At 34.0% G+C, this 19,060-nt stretch overlaps 3 protein-coding genes across 3 annotated transcripts in view; 2 read left to right on the top strand and 1 right to left on the bottom strand.

Annotated features, from left to right (window-relative positions):
- LOC120412450 (elongator complex protein 3-like) overlaps positions 1–19,060 on the top strand; it is a 164,553-nt gene that overhangs the window by 13,011 nt on the left and 132,482 nt on the right. The gene's annotated exons all lie outside the window — the stretch shown is intronic.
- On the top strand, positions 1,065–3,192 carry LOC120412451 (solute carrier family 17 member 9-like). The gene is made up of 3 exons (XM_039572915.2): positions 1,065–2,105; positions 2,388–2,604; positions 2,666–3,192. The coding sequence occupies exons 1-3, from the start codon at positions 1,242–1,244 to the stop codon at positions 2,911–2,913; spliced, it is 1,329 nt and encodes a 442-aa protein (XP_039428849.1). The 5' UTR covers positions 1,065–1,241; the 3' UTR covers positions 2,914–3,192.
- Positions 8,634–10,004, bottom strand: LOC120412452 (transmembrane and coiled-coil domain-containing protein 6-like). Its single transcript, XM_039572916.2, has 3 exons — positions 9,434–10,004; positions 9,190–9,374; positions 8,634–9,132 (listed from the first exon to the last, which is right to left on the bottom strand). Exons 1-3 carry the CDS (start codon positions 9,908–9,910, stop codon positions 8,673–8,675), a joined length of 1,122 nt encoding a protein of 373 aa, XP_039428850.1. The 5' UTR covers positions 9,911–10,004; the 3' UTR covers positions 8,634–8,672.

The raw sequence follows: 19,060 nt of genomic DNA, 5'->3' as shown, positions 1-19,060 counted from the left end.
GTCGGAGTCGGAGTCGGAGTCAACAATTTGTAGAAAGCTGGAGTCGGAGTCGGAGTCGGAGTCGGCTAGAGTTGGTAGGCCGGAGTCGGAGTCGGAGCCGGAGTCAACAATTTGTGGATGCCGGAGCCGGAGTCGGAGTCGGAGTCGGCTTAACTCAGAAAGCCGGAGTCGGAGTCGGAGTCGGAGTCGCTTGAAATATGACCCGACTCCGCAGCCCTGTAATGCTGATATTATTGTTTACAGTGATAAAGCTTATTTTTCTGAGTACAATGACCCTTTGTACGACCACAAAGAGTTTAACGGTACACATCAACCATAGCTTTAGCACCCAGATTTCTGTTACAGACATTTTAGTATTATGAATACTACGGGAACTATCGATATAATTTTTTATTCATCCCCTAAATTACTGTCTTCGTAGTTATTTACAACAAAGTTTGACTATTTTTACAATCAGATTCTTGCAGGATTGGGTCCGTAAGTTTGACAATTTTGGTATAAGAAGACAACAACTTCCTTGGTTGCTGTGCACCCTTAAAATGGATTTTTAAATCAAATTTGAAAAATTTACCTCGCGTTCCTTCTTGACAGAAAAGTTCCTACTTGACAGCTAGTTCCAAGGGGACCATAGTTGATCCATCGAAAAAATGTTGACTTGTTTTTTTTTTGCATTAAAATGAAAAAAAGTGATCAGAAATGGTTTTTGATCGTGTTTTTTACCGCCAAGCCTGCTCACCAATCTAAGCTCAATTTTAGGGCCCAATTCTACTCTGAAAACATATGTTAACATTATGTTTTTATTCGAAAAAAAAAAAAACAAATTAAAATTTATATAAGTAGTTGCCCTTTTTTCAATTATAAAAAAAACACACATTTCCATTTGGTCTACAATTGATTTATTATAATTCAAAATATTTTTAATTTAAAATTTTCTTGGACTTGCCGCAATTATCTGTGATCTCATTTTAACAAATTTTCCGTGCCACCAAAATATACATCTTGACAGATGTTTCTGTCAGCCCGTCATCTGTAGTAAAAAAAGGACAAGAGAAAGCAACTAAAAACATTTTCTGTAGTCGTCGTGGGTTTTTTTTTGTGGTGTCTGGTTGGCGTTCTTCGTATATTTAGCAAATAAATATAAAGAAGCTTTGCCAAACCAAAATTTCAGTCGAATTCCCACGATGAAGTCCGCGTTCGTAGTGTAAGTCAACGCCGTGATATCGACAAAACCGAACAACAAAATGGTCAAACCTACCCCGATGGAGGAAAAGCTAAAGTACTCGCTTCTGCGGGACCTCACCGACAGCCAGAGTATATGGACCCGGAGCGAGAAGCGGACCTGGTTCCTGACGCTGCTGGCCGGGACGTGTATGTTGTACTCGACGCGGACCACGATGCCACTGCTGGTGCCGGCCGTGGCTTCCGAGCGAAAGTGGAGCAAGACTGACTCCGGGACGGTGCTGAGCTCGTTCTTCTGGGGCTACACGTTGACGCAGGTTCTCGGGGGATATTTGAGCGATAAGTTTGGCGGCCAGAAGGTGATTCTGTTGGCCGCGATCGGCTGGTCCATGTTGACGTTCTGGATGCCGAATATCATCACTTCGTCGTCGTACCTGTCCAGCTATTCGATCCCGTTTATAGTGGCTATTCGGATCTTCAATGGGGCCTGCCAGGGAGTTCATTTCCCCAGCATGATAAGCATCACTAGTCAGAATTTGTGCGCGACCGAGCGGACCAGCTTCTTCAGCATCCTGACGTCCGGTTCGGCCATGGGAACGCTGTTGACGGGCATTCTTGGGTCGTTTATCTTGGACTACTTTGGCTGGCCAACGGTGTTCCGGGTGATTGGTTTTCTCGGTCTGTCGTGGACGCTGCTGCTCCGGTATTACACGATGTCTTCCGACCGGAGTCGGATCATAAACATTTCCCAGCCGAGTCGGATCTGTTCCAAGCTGGGACCGTCGGAGGCCGTTCCGTGGCTGCGGCTGTTTGGCCGAGCTTCGTTCTGGGCCTGTGTGTTGGCCCATGCTTGTGAGATGAATTGCTTCTTTGTGCTGCTGTCGTGGCTGCCGACGTACTTTCACGAGAATTTCCCGCTGGCGAAGGTAGGTTATTCATTACCGTCTAGGCTCGATTATCCAAAGTCCTCGCCGAAAAATGTGCTTCTTTGAATTACTTTAAACCATCGATTATCAACCTTCGTCAAGGCTGGTACCACCTGTCATGTAAATCAAGTAGGCCGGTACTCCCATCTACGCTCACAAGGCTTCTAAAAACATGTAATCTAAGAAGGCGGTGGCGAAATAAAGTCCTTCGGATAATCGAGTCTAAACTTAACTGTATTGTCGAAACATCATTGAACTGACTTTTACCCGGTACTGTTCCAGGGCTGGGTCGTCAACATGATCCCCTGGCTGGCCCTGCCTCCGGTGACCTTCTTTGGCAAATCGCTCACCGAGCGACTGATCGCCAAGCAGTGGTCCCTCACCCGGATCCGGAAGCTGGTGCAGAGCATCTGCTTCCTCGGCCAAAACGTGGCCCTCTTCATCATGTGTCACACGCAGGAGTTCAACACGGCCCTCACCTGCATGTCAATTATCATTGGTGAGTCAAACCAGAATCAAACTATATCAAACCAACAACTAATCCAAACATCAATCCGTAGGCCTCTCGGGATTCCACAACAACGCGGTGACCGTCAACCCGCAGGACCTCGCTCCGAACCACTCGGGCAGTGTGTTCGGCCTGATGAACACGGTCGGGGCGATCCCGGGCTTTCTCGGCGTCTACCTGGCGGGCCACATCCTCGAGCTGACGCAGAGTTGGTCGGCGGTGTTTAGTACGGCCGCCGCCATCAACACGTTCGGCTGGTTCGTGTTCACGATCTTCGGCAGCACCGAGGCGATCGTTTAGGACTGGACCACGATCTACCAATCGACAGAACAGGACACTTTTTGCCGCCCGGTGGAAGTGAGCAATTTAGCGAATTTTTGTTTTTTTAACCAATTGTATTGTAAGGGTACCATTTAAATCTGTGACTCATTCCTAACCTAGACGAAAACGAACCAAAATGTGTGCTCGCGAGCTCGAAAGAAAGAAAAGTAGAAGCGAGTTTGAGTAAGAATCAATTGTGACGCGAAAGGTTTTTTTTTCTTATTCAAAATAAACCATTCAAGATAAGTGGAAGCTACATGAACTAGATTTTTGTGCTTTTTATCCGAAAATATTTTCTCCTACTTTTTTTTTGATAAAATAATATCCCACAAATTTGGAACATCGACAAACTTGAAACATTCCTATGTTAATTGTCAATAAAGAAAGAAGGATTTCTTTTGCTGTTTTACAAGTAAAGGTCAACTACATTTTAAGACATTGCCTTAAACATGTCTGTTCCATAATTCCGTTTTCTATGACTTTTTGTACAGTATTTTTTATCAGTTGAAAAAATTGCATTATTTTTAAATATGAGACACTCAAAAAATAGTAAATTATACTATTAATATCCTTAACAACTTCTTACAAAATTCTTTGTCATACAAGTCATGTTTGTTACATAACCACCTGAATCTTCCCAGTAAGAAAAATCGAGCCGCCTTAAAGTTAAATAAACAAACAAACTTTTTGGCACACTCAGCAAACGTCAACTGGGTACAAACTTACTGACGGATCATTTTCTGGATATCTTGAGGAAGAATCACTTGACGGAAAATGGTTCAACAATCGATTTGAAGGAACGTTTTCTTCATAAAAGTAATTAAAAATTATTAAAAGTTGGACCTTAACTCTCAGACCCAAGAAAACGAACCTCTTTAAAACTAAAGTTTCTCACAATTTTCTTTTATTGACTTAGTGTTGACTTAGGACTAATGGTTGCTGTAATACAGCATTCTAAAGTTTGAATTTTGTGAAAATTTAGCTTTTTCAGTGTCATCTAAAAAGCCCAAATTTTTCAACACCTCCAAATTTCTAAAGTTAAAAATGAAACTTTTGTGAAAATGACTGACGCTCTAAACACAAATAACTTTGAAACTTACTAAACTAGCTTTGAATCTTACTAAACTGTCCAACACGTTTGTTTTTTTTTTTAACAATTTCATTATGCATTAATTGGAACTAGAAATAGGAATTTAGATTTTTTGTTAAAAGTTGGGACATTTTCTTCACACATATTATCAGTTCCTTTTGGGGTCCTTAACAACTCCCCAAAGTTGGAGAACGATTGGTGTAGTCCTCGCTTCGCGCAAAGCGATTCAATTTTCCATATAAATTTGTATGGGAAAACCCTTTTTTTTTGAGTTTTGATATTTATAAAATCCACGTTTCACGCTGTACTAAAACCGGATTCATATTCGGATGCTCTGGAAGGTGCTCTACAACTTTCCCGAAGAGAGTATGGTGCTAGCTTGTCCCTGAAAGAAGATACAGCGTCCTCAAAACTCGTCTAAAATGTGATTTTCGAGCAAAAAACACGTTTTAGACGAGTTTTTAACACGCTGTATCTTTTTATAGGAGCAAGTTAGCACCATACTCTCTTCGGAAAAGTTGTAGAGCACCTTCCAGAGCATCCGAATATGAATCCGGTTTTAGTACAGCGTGAAACGTGGATTTTATAAATATCAAAATCCAAAAAAATGGTTTTTCTCATACAAATTTAGTTGGAAATTGAATCGCTTTGCGCAAAGTGAGGACTAAACCAATCGTTCCCAAATTTTGGGGAGTTGTTAAGGACCCCAAAAGGAACTGAAAAATAATTGTGCTTGCTAAACTTGGACAACTTTATTTTTTCCCATACAACCATATTACACCCTATTGTGTTATATCTTGTGACTCGTTTGCTGTAAAAAGCTGGGATGTGTCACAAGATAGCACACAAGCGAACAATAACAAATTTTGTTATGATAACACAAACTGTTGTTAAACTCTTTGGTCTATCAATGAATTTTGCTAGAAGATTCAATAAACAATTTCTGATATTTTAACATTATGCGAGCTATGGAAACGGCATGAATTATGTTATTATCGTCTACTCGGGATAAAGCATGATGTGCATTAAGTACCTTTCAATTCAATTTTTTTTTTCATGTTGAAAACATAAATAAAATTAAGCTGTAAAAAATACAAAATTAATTAATGACATTTGCCATTCGGCTTTTACAAATACATTTACAGAATTTGCCTCGTCAAAAAAATTCTCATAAAATGAGAGGCTTTTGCATGATATAAAAAACAAATGAAAACATGAACATGAATTCCCAGACTATAACTTTTTCAAAGGTTAATAACTGTTATCGTGTTTCAAGGTTTTTTAATAATAAATAGATAAATTTTGGTTAAAAAAATTCAAATTAGTTTTTTTTTTATTATTGACAACCCCCTTCTCTTGCAAACAAAGATGGTGAATGACTATGGTTGTTTGCAATATTTTTAATTGTTGCATTTTTTTAGATACTTAAAATTATTATGAATCAAAATGAGTGCCTTTCAGAAGCCTGTTTTTTTTAAATAAACTATTGTGAGTTTCTATTTTAAGTATGATCCCGGGCTGACGGCCATTTCGAGAACAAATACTGTTAAAATAACTATTGTGACGACTGGAATTGTGAATGTGCCCACTGTGCGTAAAAATAACAGAAAATGTTATGGAATCTTTTTGAAAAATCCATTTTTGCATAAGAGTTTAACACCTAAACTTCCAAGCTCGAGAAAAAGGGGGAATTTCCATACAAATTCCCCCTTTTTCTCGAGCTTGGGAGTTTAGGTGTTAATAACAGTTTATGTTATCATAACAAAATTTGTTGATGGCCAAAACAATTTTGGAATATTTTTTTTTTGTTATGGAAGAATACCTTCAACTGTTATTGGGATGAACGGATTAGTTGTTAAAATCAGGGCTGTGGAGTCGGAGTCGGAGTCGGAGCCGGAGTCGGTGGAGTCGGGTCTTTTTGGGGACCTGGAGTCGGAGTCGGAGTCGGAGTCGTCAAAACTCGAACAGCTGGAGTCGGAGTCGGAGCCGGAGTCGGCTAAATTTTATGAGCTGGAGTCGGAGTCGGAGCCGAAGATTTCTGATAACCCGGAGTCGGAGTCGGAGCCGGAGTTATCTTAAATTTAACAAAAAATATGTTTTTTATTGTTCAGTATTTCCTATAGAACAGCTTAATTTACAAAACATCTTATATTTTTAATTGATTTATCAGATGACATTATGTTTTTGAAACTTTTTATTGTGATTGAAAAGCTCTAATTGTGTTATTACACTATAATCACTAAATGATAACCTCTTACCCAAGTATGTAGTATCATAATTAAAAAAAAATAATAAAAAATATTGGTTATGTAGTCAGTTCTTGAATGCTTCCTTTTGCCTATATTTATGTGCCTTTTCAATTCAAATTTGATCAAATTTCATCCAGTTGTTTCTGAAAAAAGTACACACAAAGTCACCTTTTACCCCGATAGCGAATGTCTTAGAGGTTTTAAGTTAAATCATTTTCAGGAAAAAAATACGAGGTACATAAAAAGATTATAAATATTAATCACTGCTTTTGCAGTTCGAAAAAGAGTCACTGACAGTTTAACTTTTGTAACAAATAATCAACGATAATAACAATCTCTTACATGGAACTCAACATGCGCATTTTGTTTATAACTGAGTACAAGAAAATCAAAGTGTTGCATTTAAAATAATTTAAACTAACAAAAAATGTCAAAAGAAGTTGCAACAAGTTGATTTTAGGTAAACTATTTTGATATCGTTGCAAATTATCGTTGAACAAATCTCAAGAGTTCAGTGCAAAAATGAATTAATAAAAAATGTATAGAATAAAATAGAGGAATTTAATTTATTTTTTAAATATTATGAATAAAAAACGCAGAATCAAAATATTATCAACTGGTACGAATTTTCTCATACTGTATGTCTTACGCCAATATGACGGAAGGTGATAATCATTGCAAATCAATGTACCTTAATAAAATTACCTAGAAAATATTTTACTTTTGGATATTTGTTTTTTATTATATTTTAAGTGTTTTCATATATTTTGATGGAGGCGCAAGATCATCCATAAAGCTTCGTTTTAGGTGAAGATTCACGAAGTATCCTGCACCCCTTTTTAAAGTATATAAAATTTTAAAATTAAAATATATGAAAAATTTCCAGGTTAAAATATTTTTCATGTCACAGATATTTGAAAAGGACATCTAAAGCGTCCTTTCCACGAAGAAATTGTTTAGTTACATTGATTTGCAATAATAATCTCCTTCAGCCATGGCGTGATGTCCATGTACATCTTAAAATAAAACAAAAAAAAAAGTCGTTTAAAATTGTCATTTAAAAAACAAGGTGCCTGTCACTGTGCTTCTTACAAATGTCAGCCTGAAAGTGAGCAAATTGAATTTTAATGTTCAATAGATCATTAAGGCCAGATTTCTTTAAGTTATTCATTCAAAAATAACAATTTGATATTTAAATTTAATAGCTTTGAAAAAAATATGTTCAAATTTGAGGTTAGGCAAGTAAATCCAAATTTACTTACAAAACTGTTCTTCTCAAAATGCCTCTAAAACTGAAGATATTTTTTGATTTTGTTAACTAACTTTTGAGACATTTAAAAACATGTGGAGTCGGAGTCGGAGCCAACCATTTGTTGAAAGCTGGAGTCGGAGTCGGAGTCGGAGTCGGCTAGAGTTGGTAGGCCGGAGTCGGAGTCGGAGTCGGAGCCAACCATTTGTTCAAAGCCGGAGCCGGAGTCGGAGTCGGAGTCAGCTAATCTAAGAAAGCCGGAGTCGGAGTCGGAGTCGTTTGAAATATGACCCGACTCCGCAGCCCTGGTTAAAATAAACAAAAAATAATAACAAAGATTTGTTCGAAGAATAACTAAAAATGTTATTAGTCGGTTATAACAATAACAATCCAGTAACAAAAAATCCATAACAACGAATAACAAATCTTGTTATAAATAACATAAAATGTTATTGGCCTAGTATTTTCAAATATCAAAAAATGTTATTCGAAGAGATGAATGCACAATGGTGTAAAGTCTCTATAATAAAACAAAAAAAAAAGTTATTCCAAAGTTATTTCCTTCTGCTCGGGATTGTCAATAATTTTCATTTTATATATATTTTTACGGATGATAATGACATTTTAAATACTGTTTTTGATTTGCAGTCATTTTTTGGGTAAGAAATACCTATAATTTTGCCCAAGACACCAAATGGATCAGAAAATCACTTTTAAAGATACTTTTTTTTTCGAATATTCACATGCCCATTTTGTATGACCGGTAAAATCGTATGGAGCTGTGTTCGGAAACACTAATGGATTATTTTGACATTGAGAATTCTTGGACAAAATTTCGTTTCAAATCAGAGAAAAGTCGAGAAAAAATCGAATGGGGAATGTTGGGGTCAAGGAATTATAAATTTTTGGTTGATAAATACTTATGAAAATAACAACTTTTGCTATTTTTTCATGGAATCGGAGGCAAAAAAAAATCATCAAAATTCACTATTTTCAAATTTGTTGGGATTTTGTCAGGAATTGGAGATTTTTAAAGAATTATTTTATCGGTTTGAATGATAATCAATTCAATTTATTATTCTAATCCAAATTGAATAAACCATAAGTTCCTGTAAGTACATCAATTCCAGCTAACTTCCTTACTAAATATTCAAACCAACAATGCTTTTGGAATAATAACACATTCAACAAAATTATCAAACTGCACGAACCTCTTGAATTCGTTACCCGACCCCGTTTTGCTCACATTACCCACCAACCACAAAATTTCCCTACAAACTGCTACTTGACCATCCTCAGAAAACAAATTAAACAACTGACTTAGCTTAAAATTATGCTGCTGACACTGGGCTACCAAAAAATCCACACAACCTTCGTTGATCGCAACCAGATTGGCCAGTATTCGGATCGAGAGAATTGCTTCCGCCCCATTTTCGGTTCCAATAAGAACCAACTGTTGAACGACGTGCTTGACTATTTGAGGTGCTGTTTCGACGTCCAGCGTTTCAAATCCGGTGAGGCACAAGGCTTTGTAAACCACCTTGAGACTGTTCAGTTGGGGCTCCTTTGAAGAAGTTAGAGGCAGGATGGTGGCGTGAATTGTTTCAGGGCTAAAAATGGTTCAATTATTAAGTTGACGATATTTTCATGAAGATTTACCAACTCACCTAATGAATGCTGGATCATGGTCTAGAATAAGTTCAATCGCCAACAGTATCTCAGCTAGAAGATCATCCTTTTCAAGGACTTCCAAAAGATGAGTCAAACTGGGAATGATTCCTTGCGAGTTCAAGATCTTCATGGCTTTTGTCCCAGATGAAATCATGTTCTGCAAGGTCCACATGCAGGTCGTCTATAACAAGAGTAGATCATCACTAAAAATATCTGAGACGAACCAGTCACAACACTCACCGCCACCCTCCGATTGCTCAAGTTCTCCACCAGCGCGACCAAGTACGTCCCCGCGAACGTGGCCACCTTCTCGCAGCAAACCTCGTCCCCCAGGCTCAAATTGCACAAACACTCCGCGGCCAGCAGCTGCCGGTCCGAGTCATGTCCGGTCAGCTCCTTCACCACCACGTTGATCGCCCCCGTAATCCGAACAAACTCGGAGATGTTCTCGCCGCTCTGCTGAAATCCGTAGCTCAGCTTGACCAGATCTCGCAGGTCGGCGTGCTTGCGTCGTTTGATCCGCGAGGCGAGGCCCTTGATTTCCTGCGGGGTCACACTTTCGATGGCCGCCACCTCCTGGAGCATTTCGCCCAGGTTGGCCCGGTTCACGTCGAGTTCGGCCTTGCGGTGGAGTTGGCGCTCCCAGCGGACCTCGTTGCGGTTCTGCTCGCGGATGCGCGGTTCCGGAACGGGGACGACGTTTAGCGTGGTGGCCATTGTGTGTTGGGTAGGTCTGGTTGAACTGTGGATATGAACTGAACTCTGGTGTGTAGATGAGGACAAAGCCGGTTAGTTAGACTTGTTTGTTGTTTACAAACTTTGTTTGTGTCGACTCCAAAATAGCTTGCAATTTTGTCCACAAATAGGTAGTTCATATTAATGGTGTATCTACCTTAAACTTGTGTGCAAGTTTTTATGCAATTTAGTTTGCTATAATTTATTTACCGCTGTAATCGTCAACGTTTTTCTTATTTCTTTTTTTGGTTAATTTTTCAAATTATTTTTTTAAATCAGTTTTCTGATCACTCTCATTTAATTACTGCGTAATTTACATTTCTTTAAACTACTGCACTAAAATTTCAAAAGTTTTACTTGTAAAAAATTACACGCAAAACAATCAAGCTTGTGATAAACAATTCAAGTGACCAAACAATCAAAAGAGTGAATTTTCCATAAGTTTAAGCCATATAATAGTAGTTTATACAAAAAGAGGATTTTTTTAGCACGAGTCGTACATTTATCCAACGAGGTTTAACAAGTTGGAAGCCAAAACCTTGCCATTAATGTTTGGATTTTTCATCTAAATGCCCTTAAATGTTTTCAAACTGAAAATTAGAGAAACATTAAAATTATTCCTGGATAGCAGAAAACGGATAGCAATTACCTTTTGAAAATGGTTTTAAATTTTAAATAATTTCAATTTAAAAAAAATAATCTACAAATACTCTAAGGCTGATTCAAATTTTATGAAAAGTGTCAACCACCCCTTCCCCCCCCCCCCTCCCACCCCTTTCTACAAAATTCTCCCGACAAACCAGAATTTTGTCATTTCCCTGTGTTTTGAATCATTTTTTAGCAAATTTAGGTTGATCTAAAAATCTTTAAAATTTTGGATGTTTGGTATCGCAATAAGTTTTCTTTTGCTATTTTTTTTTGTTTTCGTCAAATCTTATTTTTTTTAAAGTAATGATTGCAAAACAACTTGTGTAAAATGCATTTTATAACACTTTTTGCATTCAAACGTTAAGACTGTGGCTTGTTATTTCAGTTTTTATATTTTTTTGCATTTTGTTTCTACACACTCAGATTTTTTTTAAACCGAATTCGGTAGTTAAAAAAGTCGGTAAATCTGTCAAAATGAACAAAATTTTACCGAATTTCGGTTGTACGGTGGACAATAATGAATTCGGTAATTTTCGCTTTGAGCAATTCTCTGAGATTTCGGTCATTCGTTTTTTTTTGTATTTTTTAATCCGGCTGAAACTTTTTTGGTGCCTTCGGTATGCCCAAAGAAGCCATTTTGCATCATTAGTTTGTCCATATAATTTTCCATATAAATTTGGCAGCTGTCCATACAAAAATGATGTATGAAAATTCAAAAATCTGTATCTTTTGAAGGAATTTTTTGATCGATTTGGTGTCTTCAGTAAAGTTGTAGGTATGGATACGGACTACACTAGAAAAAAATAATACACGGTAAAAAAAATTTTGTGATTTTTTTATTTCACTTTTTATCACTAAAACTTGATTTGCAAAAAAACGCAATTTTTATTTATTTTTTATTTTTTGATATGTTTTAGAGGACATAAAATGCCAACTTTTCAGAAATTTCCAGGTTGTGCAAAAAATCATTGACCGAGTTATGAATTTTTTAATCAATCATGATTTTTTCAAAAAATCGAAATTTTGGTCGCAAAATTTTTTTAACTTCTTTTTTCGATGTTAAATCAAATTTGCAATCAAAACGTACTTCAGTGAAATTTTGATAAAGTGCACCGTTTTCAAGTTATAGCCATATTTAAGTGACTTGTTTGAAAACAGTCGCAGTTTTTCATTTTTTAAAATAAGTGCACATGTTTGCCCACTTTTGAAAAAAATATTTTTGAAAAGCTGAAAAAATTCTCTATATTTTGCTTCTTCGGACTTTGTTGATACGACCTTTAGTTGCTGAGATATTGCAATGCAAAGGTTTAAAAACAGGAAAATTGAAGTTTTCTAAGTCTCACCCAAACAGCCCACCATTTTTCAATGTCGATATCTCAGCAACTAATGGTCCGATTTTCAATGTTAAAATATGAAACATTTGTGAAATTTTCCGATCTTTTCAAAAACAATATTTTCAAAATTTTTAAATCAAAACTAACATTTCAAAAAGGCCTAACATTCAATATTACGCCCTTTTAAAATGTAAGTCTTGATTTGAAAATTTTGAAAATATTGTTTTCGAAAAGATCGGAAACTAAAGGTCGTATCAACAAAGTCCGAAGAAGCAAAATATAGAGAATTTTCTCAGCTTTTCAAAAATATTTTTTTCAAAAGTGGGCAAATATGTGCACTAATTTAAAAAAATGAAAAACTGCGGCTTTTTTGAAAAAAGTTACATAAAAATGGCTATAACTTGAAAACGGTGCACTTCATCAAAATTTCACTTAAGTACTTTTTGATTGCAAATTTGATTTTACATCGAAAAATGAAGTTGAAAAATTTTTGCGACCAAAATTTCGATTTTTTGAAAAAATCATGATTGATTAAAAAATTCATAACTCGGTCAATGATTTTTTGCACAACCTGGAAATTTCTGAAAAGTTGTCATTTTATGTCCTCTAAAACATATCAAAAAATATAAAAAATTAAAAATAGTGTTTTTTTGCAAATCAAGTTTTAGTGATAAAAAGTGAAATAAAAAAATCACAAAATTTTTTTTATCGTGTATCATTTTTTTCCAGCGTAGTCCGTATCCATACCTACAACTTTGCGGAAGACAACAAATCGATCAAAAAATTCCTTCAAAAGATACAGATTTTTGAATTTTCATACATCATTTTTGTATGGACAGCTGCCAAATTTGTATGGAAAATTATATGGACAAACTAATGATGCAAAATGGCTTCTTGGGCATTCCGAAGGCACCAAAAAAGTTTCAGCTGGATTAAAAAATACAAAAAATAAAATTAAAGAAAAAAGACCGATTCCGTAGAGAACTGCTCTTTACCTAACTGTTCATCAGTTAAAAATTCGGTAAAAATCTAAGTGTGTACTCAAAATTTAAAGTGATTGTTCTATGAAAAATTACTTTTTTTGCCAGATCCTTTTTGTAAACAGTTGCAAATTAAAAAAAAAAGAAAAAAAATAAATATATTTTATTTAAATAAAAAAAAATAATCGCGTTAGCCGTTGAGCAGTTCTCTATGAAAACGGTATATTTTTATTAATTTTAATTTTTGTATTTTTCAATCCGGCTGAAACTTTTTCAAGTGCTTTCGGTATTCCATACAAATTTGGCAGCTGTTCATACAAAAATGATATATGAAAATTCAAAAATCGGTATCTTTTGAAGGAATATTTTAATCGATTTGGTGTCTTCGACAAAGTTGTAGGTATGGATAAGGACTTTACTGAAAAATAAATGATACAAGATAAAAAAATTGTGATTTTTAATTTAACTTTTAGTCACTAAAACTTGATTTGCAAAATAGAACACTATTTTATTTTTTTACATTTTCTGATATGTTTTAGGGGACATCAAATGCCAACTTGTCAGAAATTTCCAGAACGGGCAAAAAATCTTTGACCGAGTTATAATTTTTAGATTCAATACTGATTTAAAAATTTAAAATAACTGTCGCAAAAAAAAAACAACTTTATTTTACGATGTAAAATTGAATTTGCAATCAAAAAGTATTCTAGTGAAATTTTGAAAAAGTGCACCGTTTTCATGTAAAAGCAATTTTTAGGTAACTTTTTTAAAAATAGTCGCAGTTGTTAATTTTTTTGAAATTAGTGCCCATGTTTGCCCACTTTTGGAATTTTTTTTTTGAAAATGGATAATGGATGCAAAATGGCTTCTTTGTGTGTGCCGAAGACACCAACAATGTTTCAGTTCAAAATAAATCGAATGACCTAAATCTCAGAGAATTGCTCCGTTGCATTTTTTCCAGTTATTTTGCAGTAATTAGGCCATTGGAAATTTATTTTCCCCTCCCTTCTTTAAAATTTCCTTTAAAAAATCAGGGGGCATGAAAAACTCCTAATATCGACTGTAATCTATTTAGAATAGGTTGTATGACGCTTATTTATGCAATTTCAATAAAAAAAAACTTTTTAACATTTCAACTAATCCAGAATTTTGAAAGGTTTCGAAAAAATATATTTTCAAGGTTTTTTTTTTTAATTTTTTGATGGTTGCATAACTGTAATGCATTTTGCGAAAAATTTCGAAAATCAGGTTTGAAATTAAGATAACTTTTTATTTAGTTTTGACTTTTTGACGAAAATTTCGCAATTTTATTTTGCGGTTCTGTTTATCGAAATTTTACAAAAATGATTAATACTTTTAAAGAGCCAAAACATGTAAAATGTATTTCAAATTGTTTTTGATTGAAAAACTTGTGATTTCATTGAATTTTTTAAGTTTTTTGATTAAATATTTTTACTAATTTCCGATTTTTCCTGCCGATTATGAAGGGGATAATGACATGAATTTAAAACTGTTGTTTGATTATCCGAAAATTTAATTATTCGAAGTGATTTTTTTCCGAGGCCTTTGGAAAAGTGGACTTTAATTGAAATCTAAACACAAAAATAATTTAAAATTTCATAATATTTAAAAAAACATACAACAGGCTTTCTTTCATTAAAAAGAAACCAACTCAGTGCCCGGTTCAATTGGTAGTTACTTGTTTTCTGATTCCTCTTTATTCTTCACATATCAATTTAACACATTTTTTCTCTTAATTATTTTAACTTTTCTATAATTGTTTAATTTTATTATACGCTACTTACTTTCTTACTTGTTTTTTCTTCATCTTCTTAATCATCTTCTGCTGGTTTGTTTTATACAATTTGTACAACTCTATCAAATAATTAAACAACTTTTTTTCGATTACTTTCTTCTTTGCGATTTTAATTTTTCAACGGTTTTATTTTTTGCGCTCTATATAGTTATCCTCTCTATTGATGCCTTTCTTTATTATTCGCTGACGATGCTTTTGAGCAGCATACTTTTCTATGTAACATTTTTTGTTTGTTTTCATATGCGTTTTTGTTTTTGTATTCATTCAATGTGTGTGTGTTGTCCCCTTATTCGCTACAATTATATAATAGCTACTATTTAACACCTTGGTTGTTTGGTTTGTTCTTCTTTTTTTATTCGCTTTAATAGCCACATTTAATTAGATAACTTGGTTTGGTTTTGGTTTGAGTTGTTGGTTTCTCTCACTTTTCACTACAAACGACTCGCAACATTTTGGGGTTGTGTGACTTTTGGAAACACTGGTACACGCTAAAATTTGGGGTAGGGGATTTGTTTTTTTTTCTATTGTTTTGTTTTTATTTGAGTTATTTGCTTCAGTTTTCAGCAGTTGGTTATGTTTGTAACGTTTAAATGCTATATTTGTTTGTTTTTTTTTCTTCCGGTGAATTTCTATTTTTTTAACTTTTTACTGTTTACTGGTTACAATAGGGTGACTTTTTTCTTGACGGATCGTAAGCTCAATTGTATTGTTTTATGGTTTTTCATCTCTATAGGTCAACGTGTTATTTGAAATTAGATTTCAGTGTAGAACTGAGCGGGATTTGTGGTGTGGACACGACGGAGGAGGGACGTTTTTCTTTATTCTGGTTTTTTGTCTGCAAAGTGACGGTTGTGGTACACAAATTTGTCATGTAATGACTTACTCTGCTTTGCATTATTATAATTCAACTATTTCAATCGTTTCCTAACGAAGCTATGTTTTTTTTTCTTTTGTTTTGTTTTGATTATTGAAAGCTTTAAGCGTTTGAGACAATTTTAAATCAAAATTTGCAAATTGTGATCGAGTTTTCAGAAGAAACAACTGTTACTACATGATCAAGTCCAGCTTGAAAGCGTCCAAATTACCGCCTCTACTAACAAACTATGTTTTCCTTTGTCGGCTGCTGCTGCTGATATTGTTAACTGCTAAAATGTTCCACCACTTTTTTTTAAACAACTTTGTTGAATTTCCCATCCCGTTGATCGAATCCCTATTTTTGTCTAGAACCTATTTAAAGCTACCCATTCTTTCGTCAAGTTCTGTAACGCGTGTTCCATTTTGTTACACAAATTTGTTCCATAATTGTTAGCACTAGTCGATTCCATCTCGTTTGATTTTTCAATTTATTTTTTCTAATACGTGACTCCGATCTAAAGTCGTACAACTCTCGCTACTGTTTACCCTAAAAAGTTGTTGGTTTTCATTCGTTCATTTCGAGTTTTTAAGCACATTTAAAAGTTGGCGATTCTTTGCAATTCTTTATTGATTTGTTTTCCCTATAGAAAGATCCCTACTAAATATAGAGAGTCACAGTTAAAAGTAGAAGAAAAACACGACTTTTTTTGTTGGTTGGTTTGTTTGGTCTACGTTTTTTGTGAAACTTTTGATTGCTATAATTGTTGTTCAGTTTGTTTAAAAGTCAGTTTTCCTTACGTGATTCCTAAGATTCCTTCCCAAAATGAACTTTTTCCTCGCCCAGCTTTTAGTTTTTTTCTTCGATACGCTACATTAAAGATTAGTTTTGGTAAAAAAATTGACTTTTCTGATTATCCTTAGTTCATCGCTTGATTCCATCTTTTTTGTTTTGTTCACATTTGTGCACATGAGTGTGTGTGTAAGTTTCAGTATTTAGTACTTGTTATACTTGTGAGTAGTGTGAAACACCGTTTTTTTGTATTAGAGCAAATAGTTTACTTTATTTCCGGCAGCTTTAACCTTTCGGTCATTCGCTGAGAGCAAATAGAGTTGAACCTCTTTTCATGGTTTTCGTTTTGGTCGTACCGTTCGCAGTTGAAGGCAATTTGTTGGATTTCACTGTATTTTGTTGTTCTACATGCCAAATTTTGTTTTTTTTTCTGAACTTTTTCGCACTTTCAAGTAGGAGAAAATAGTAATTCAATATGAATTTTAATTCGTTTTTTCTTTCTTTTTGTTATATAGTAAACACAGTCTATTACAGTTAGAGTTTGCCTAAGATAGTCTATTAGAAAAAAATATATTAAAGTACACACTTTTCTTATCTGTTCCTTCAATATAATTGATCGTAACTGGTTTGCAATTTTTATGTGTGAATTGGTTGCTGATTGTTTGATCTCTTTCTCTGTGATAGATTTGTTTTGTAACCGTCCCTGGTTCTACACGCTAGAAAAGATGATGCCAAATAGTAGTCTGAGTGATTAATGTTCAGCGAAGAGCTCAAAGGTGTCTTGATTTTGTGAATATGAATTTCCAAATAAAACAAACAAAATGAGAAGATATACAAAATTGTACATATAAAATAATTGAAGCAAATCAAAATCAAATTATTTGCTCTACACGCTGCTTTGACCATTTGTCCATTCGATTTTATGCCGTAAATCTTTTTGACAACTATTCATACAATATGAAAATAAATGTAAAACAAATGGTCGAAACACAGAAGGTCGAACGGACTAAGGTCGAATTTCGAATGGCTTAGTATTGTCTTAGTTCAACAAGTGTACAATGATTTACTCATAAAACTTTTTAAGAAAATATGCATTATTGAAGGAAGGGATTGGTACCTACAAAAAAAAATACCAGCATTTATTTATTTTGAAACACTTAAAATTCTTTGAAGTATCTTTGAACAGGTTCAGTGCATGTTTGAAAAAATGGAAAAAATAAAGGATATATTACCGACACAAGAATAAATTGCATGAAAGAATTGAAAAATCTAACAAAAAATAGTAGTAACAGCGGAAAGAAATTGAAAACATGTTTAATTTTAGAAAATATCAAAATACTATTAAAAGGAATACTGTTCCAAAAATAATTGAATTGATAGAAGGGAAAAACTCAGCCAAATATGACATGAGCAGGAATTCATGATTTTGAAAGAATATAAAAACCATAACATGTTGGTTTTCTCACAGAACATTAAAAAATGGCTTTGCCAAATCGCTCAATTTGAGAAACTTACAAAAATTTTACTGAAACAAATAATAATTAGGTATTTGGAAATAAAAACAAATAACTCAAAGAAATATTCAAGAAAAATGATAAATCATTTTGAGAGATTTACAGAAAATTAAGCCTTTTAGGAATGGAAAAATTGTAAGAAAAAATCATTTGAGACATTACAGGAATATCAGTGAAACAAAACAAAATTATTGTTGAACTTTTATGATAGTAATTTTTTTTTTCAAGCTGATTTTGTTTAAAAAAATGCAAAAATGCATGGAAAAAATTTACTCAAATAAATATAAATTATTATAAAAGAATAAAAACTTCTTTAAATTTGCTTGCCTCAATCCTATCTCTAAAAGACCTTTTTTCAAATTATTGCCCATTTGTAACGCACACAAATGTTACATAAAAGCGAATTAATCGTTTTCAGATTATGTTTAAATATGCTTGAAATAAGACTTTTTTTATATTTTCTATCTTTTGACCTTTTGACCACTCATGTCTTTTAAACTCATTGAATGTTGTAATGCCAAGTTTTGTTTCAAAAACTCAACAATTTTTAAGGGTTATATAAAATATAATCATGTGCAGATCCAAAACAATGAACAACTTAAAGTGCTATGAAAGTCAATGCATTTACTTTTTTAAGGCTTTCAAATTAAAAAAAAAAGTTTGGATTGTGACGTTTAAAAAATAAAAAAATATTTTAAATGATTTTCAAATCTTCAAAAGTATTGTTTGATTATTTCTCAGTTTTTTCATAAAAGTCTTTAAATGGAAGTGGATCGCTTTTTTTATAAGCTTAAATAGGATTAAAAAAACTTTTTTTTAAAGTAGAAATGCAATTTCAATGTACTCAAGTTTTGTTTATTAATTTGAATAGGCCAAAAAAATATCGTGTTTAAGATATTCTAAAAAAAGAGCTTCGGTTACTTTGTTTTGTCAATATATTTAGGCAAAATATCATTTGTGTAAAAAGTTTATTAAAATGTGTGTACAGACGTGCCTCGGTTTAGCACCGCATATGGGGGATGCAAAACCGAGGCGTGCATAACCGAGGCACAGAGCTTATGGGATTTTGGCTATATGGGAGACATTGGCTTTAATCGTACGAAAAATCATGCAAACATCAAAAATTATAGTGTTTTGGAATCGGGATGATGTCAGCTATCCATTAAAATTATTATTTCATAAAAGTTTTCACAAA

This window comes from Culex pipiens, chromosome 2 (assembly GCF_016801865.2).
Source record: "Culex pipiens pallens isolate TS chromosome 2, TS_CPP_V2, whole genome shotgun sequence".
Classification (NCBI taxonomy): domain Eukaryota; kingdom Metazoa; phylum Arthropoda; class Insecta; order Diptera; family Culicidae; genus Culex; species Culex pipiens.
Note: the sequence above shows the minus strand (reverse complement) of the source record. Positions and strands in the feature narration are given on the sequence as shown.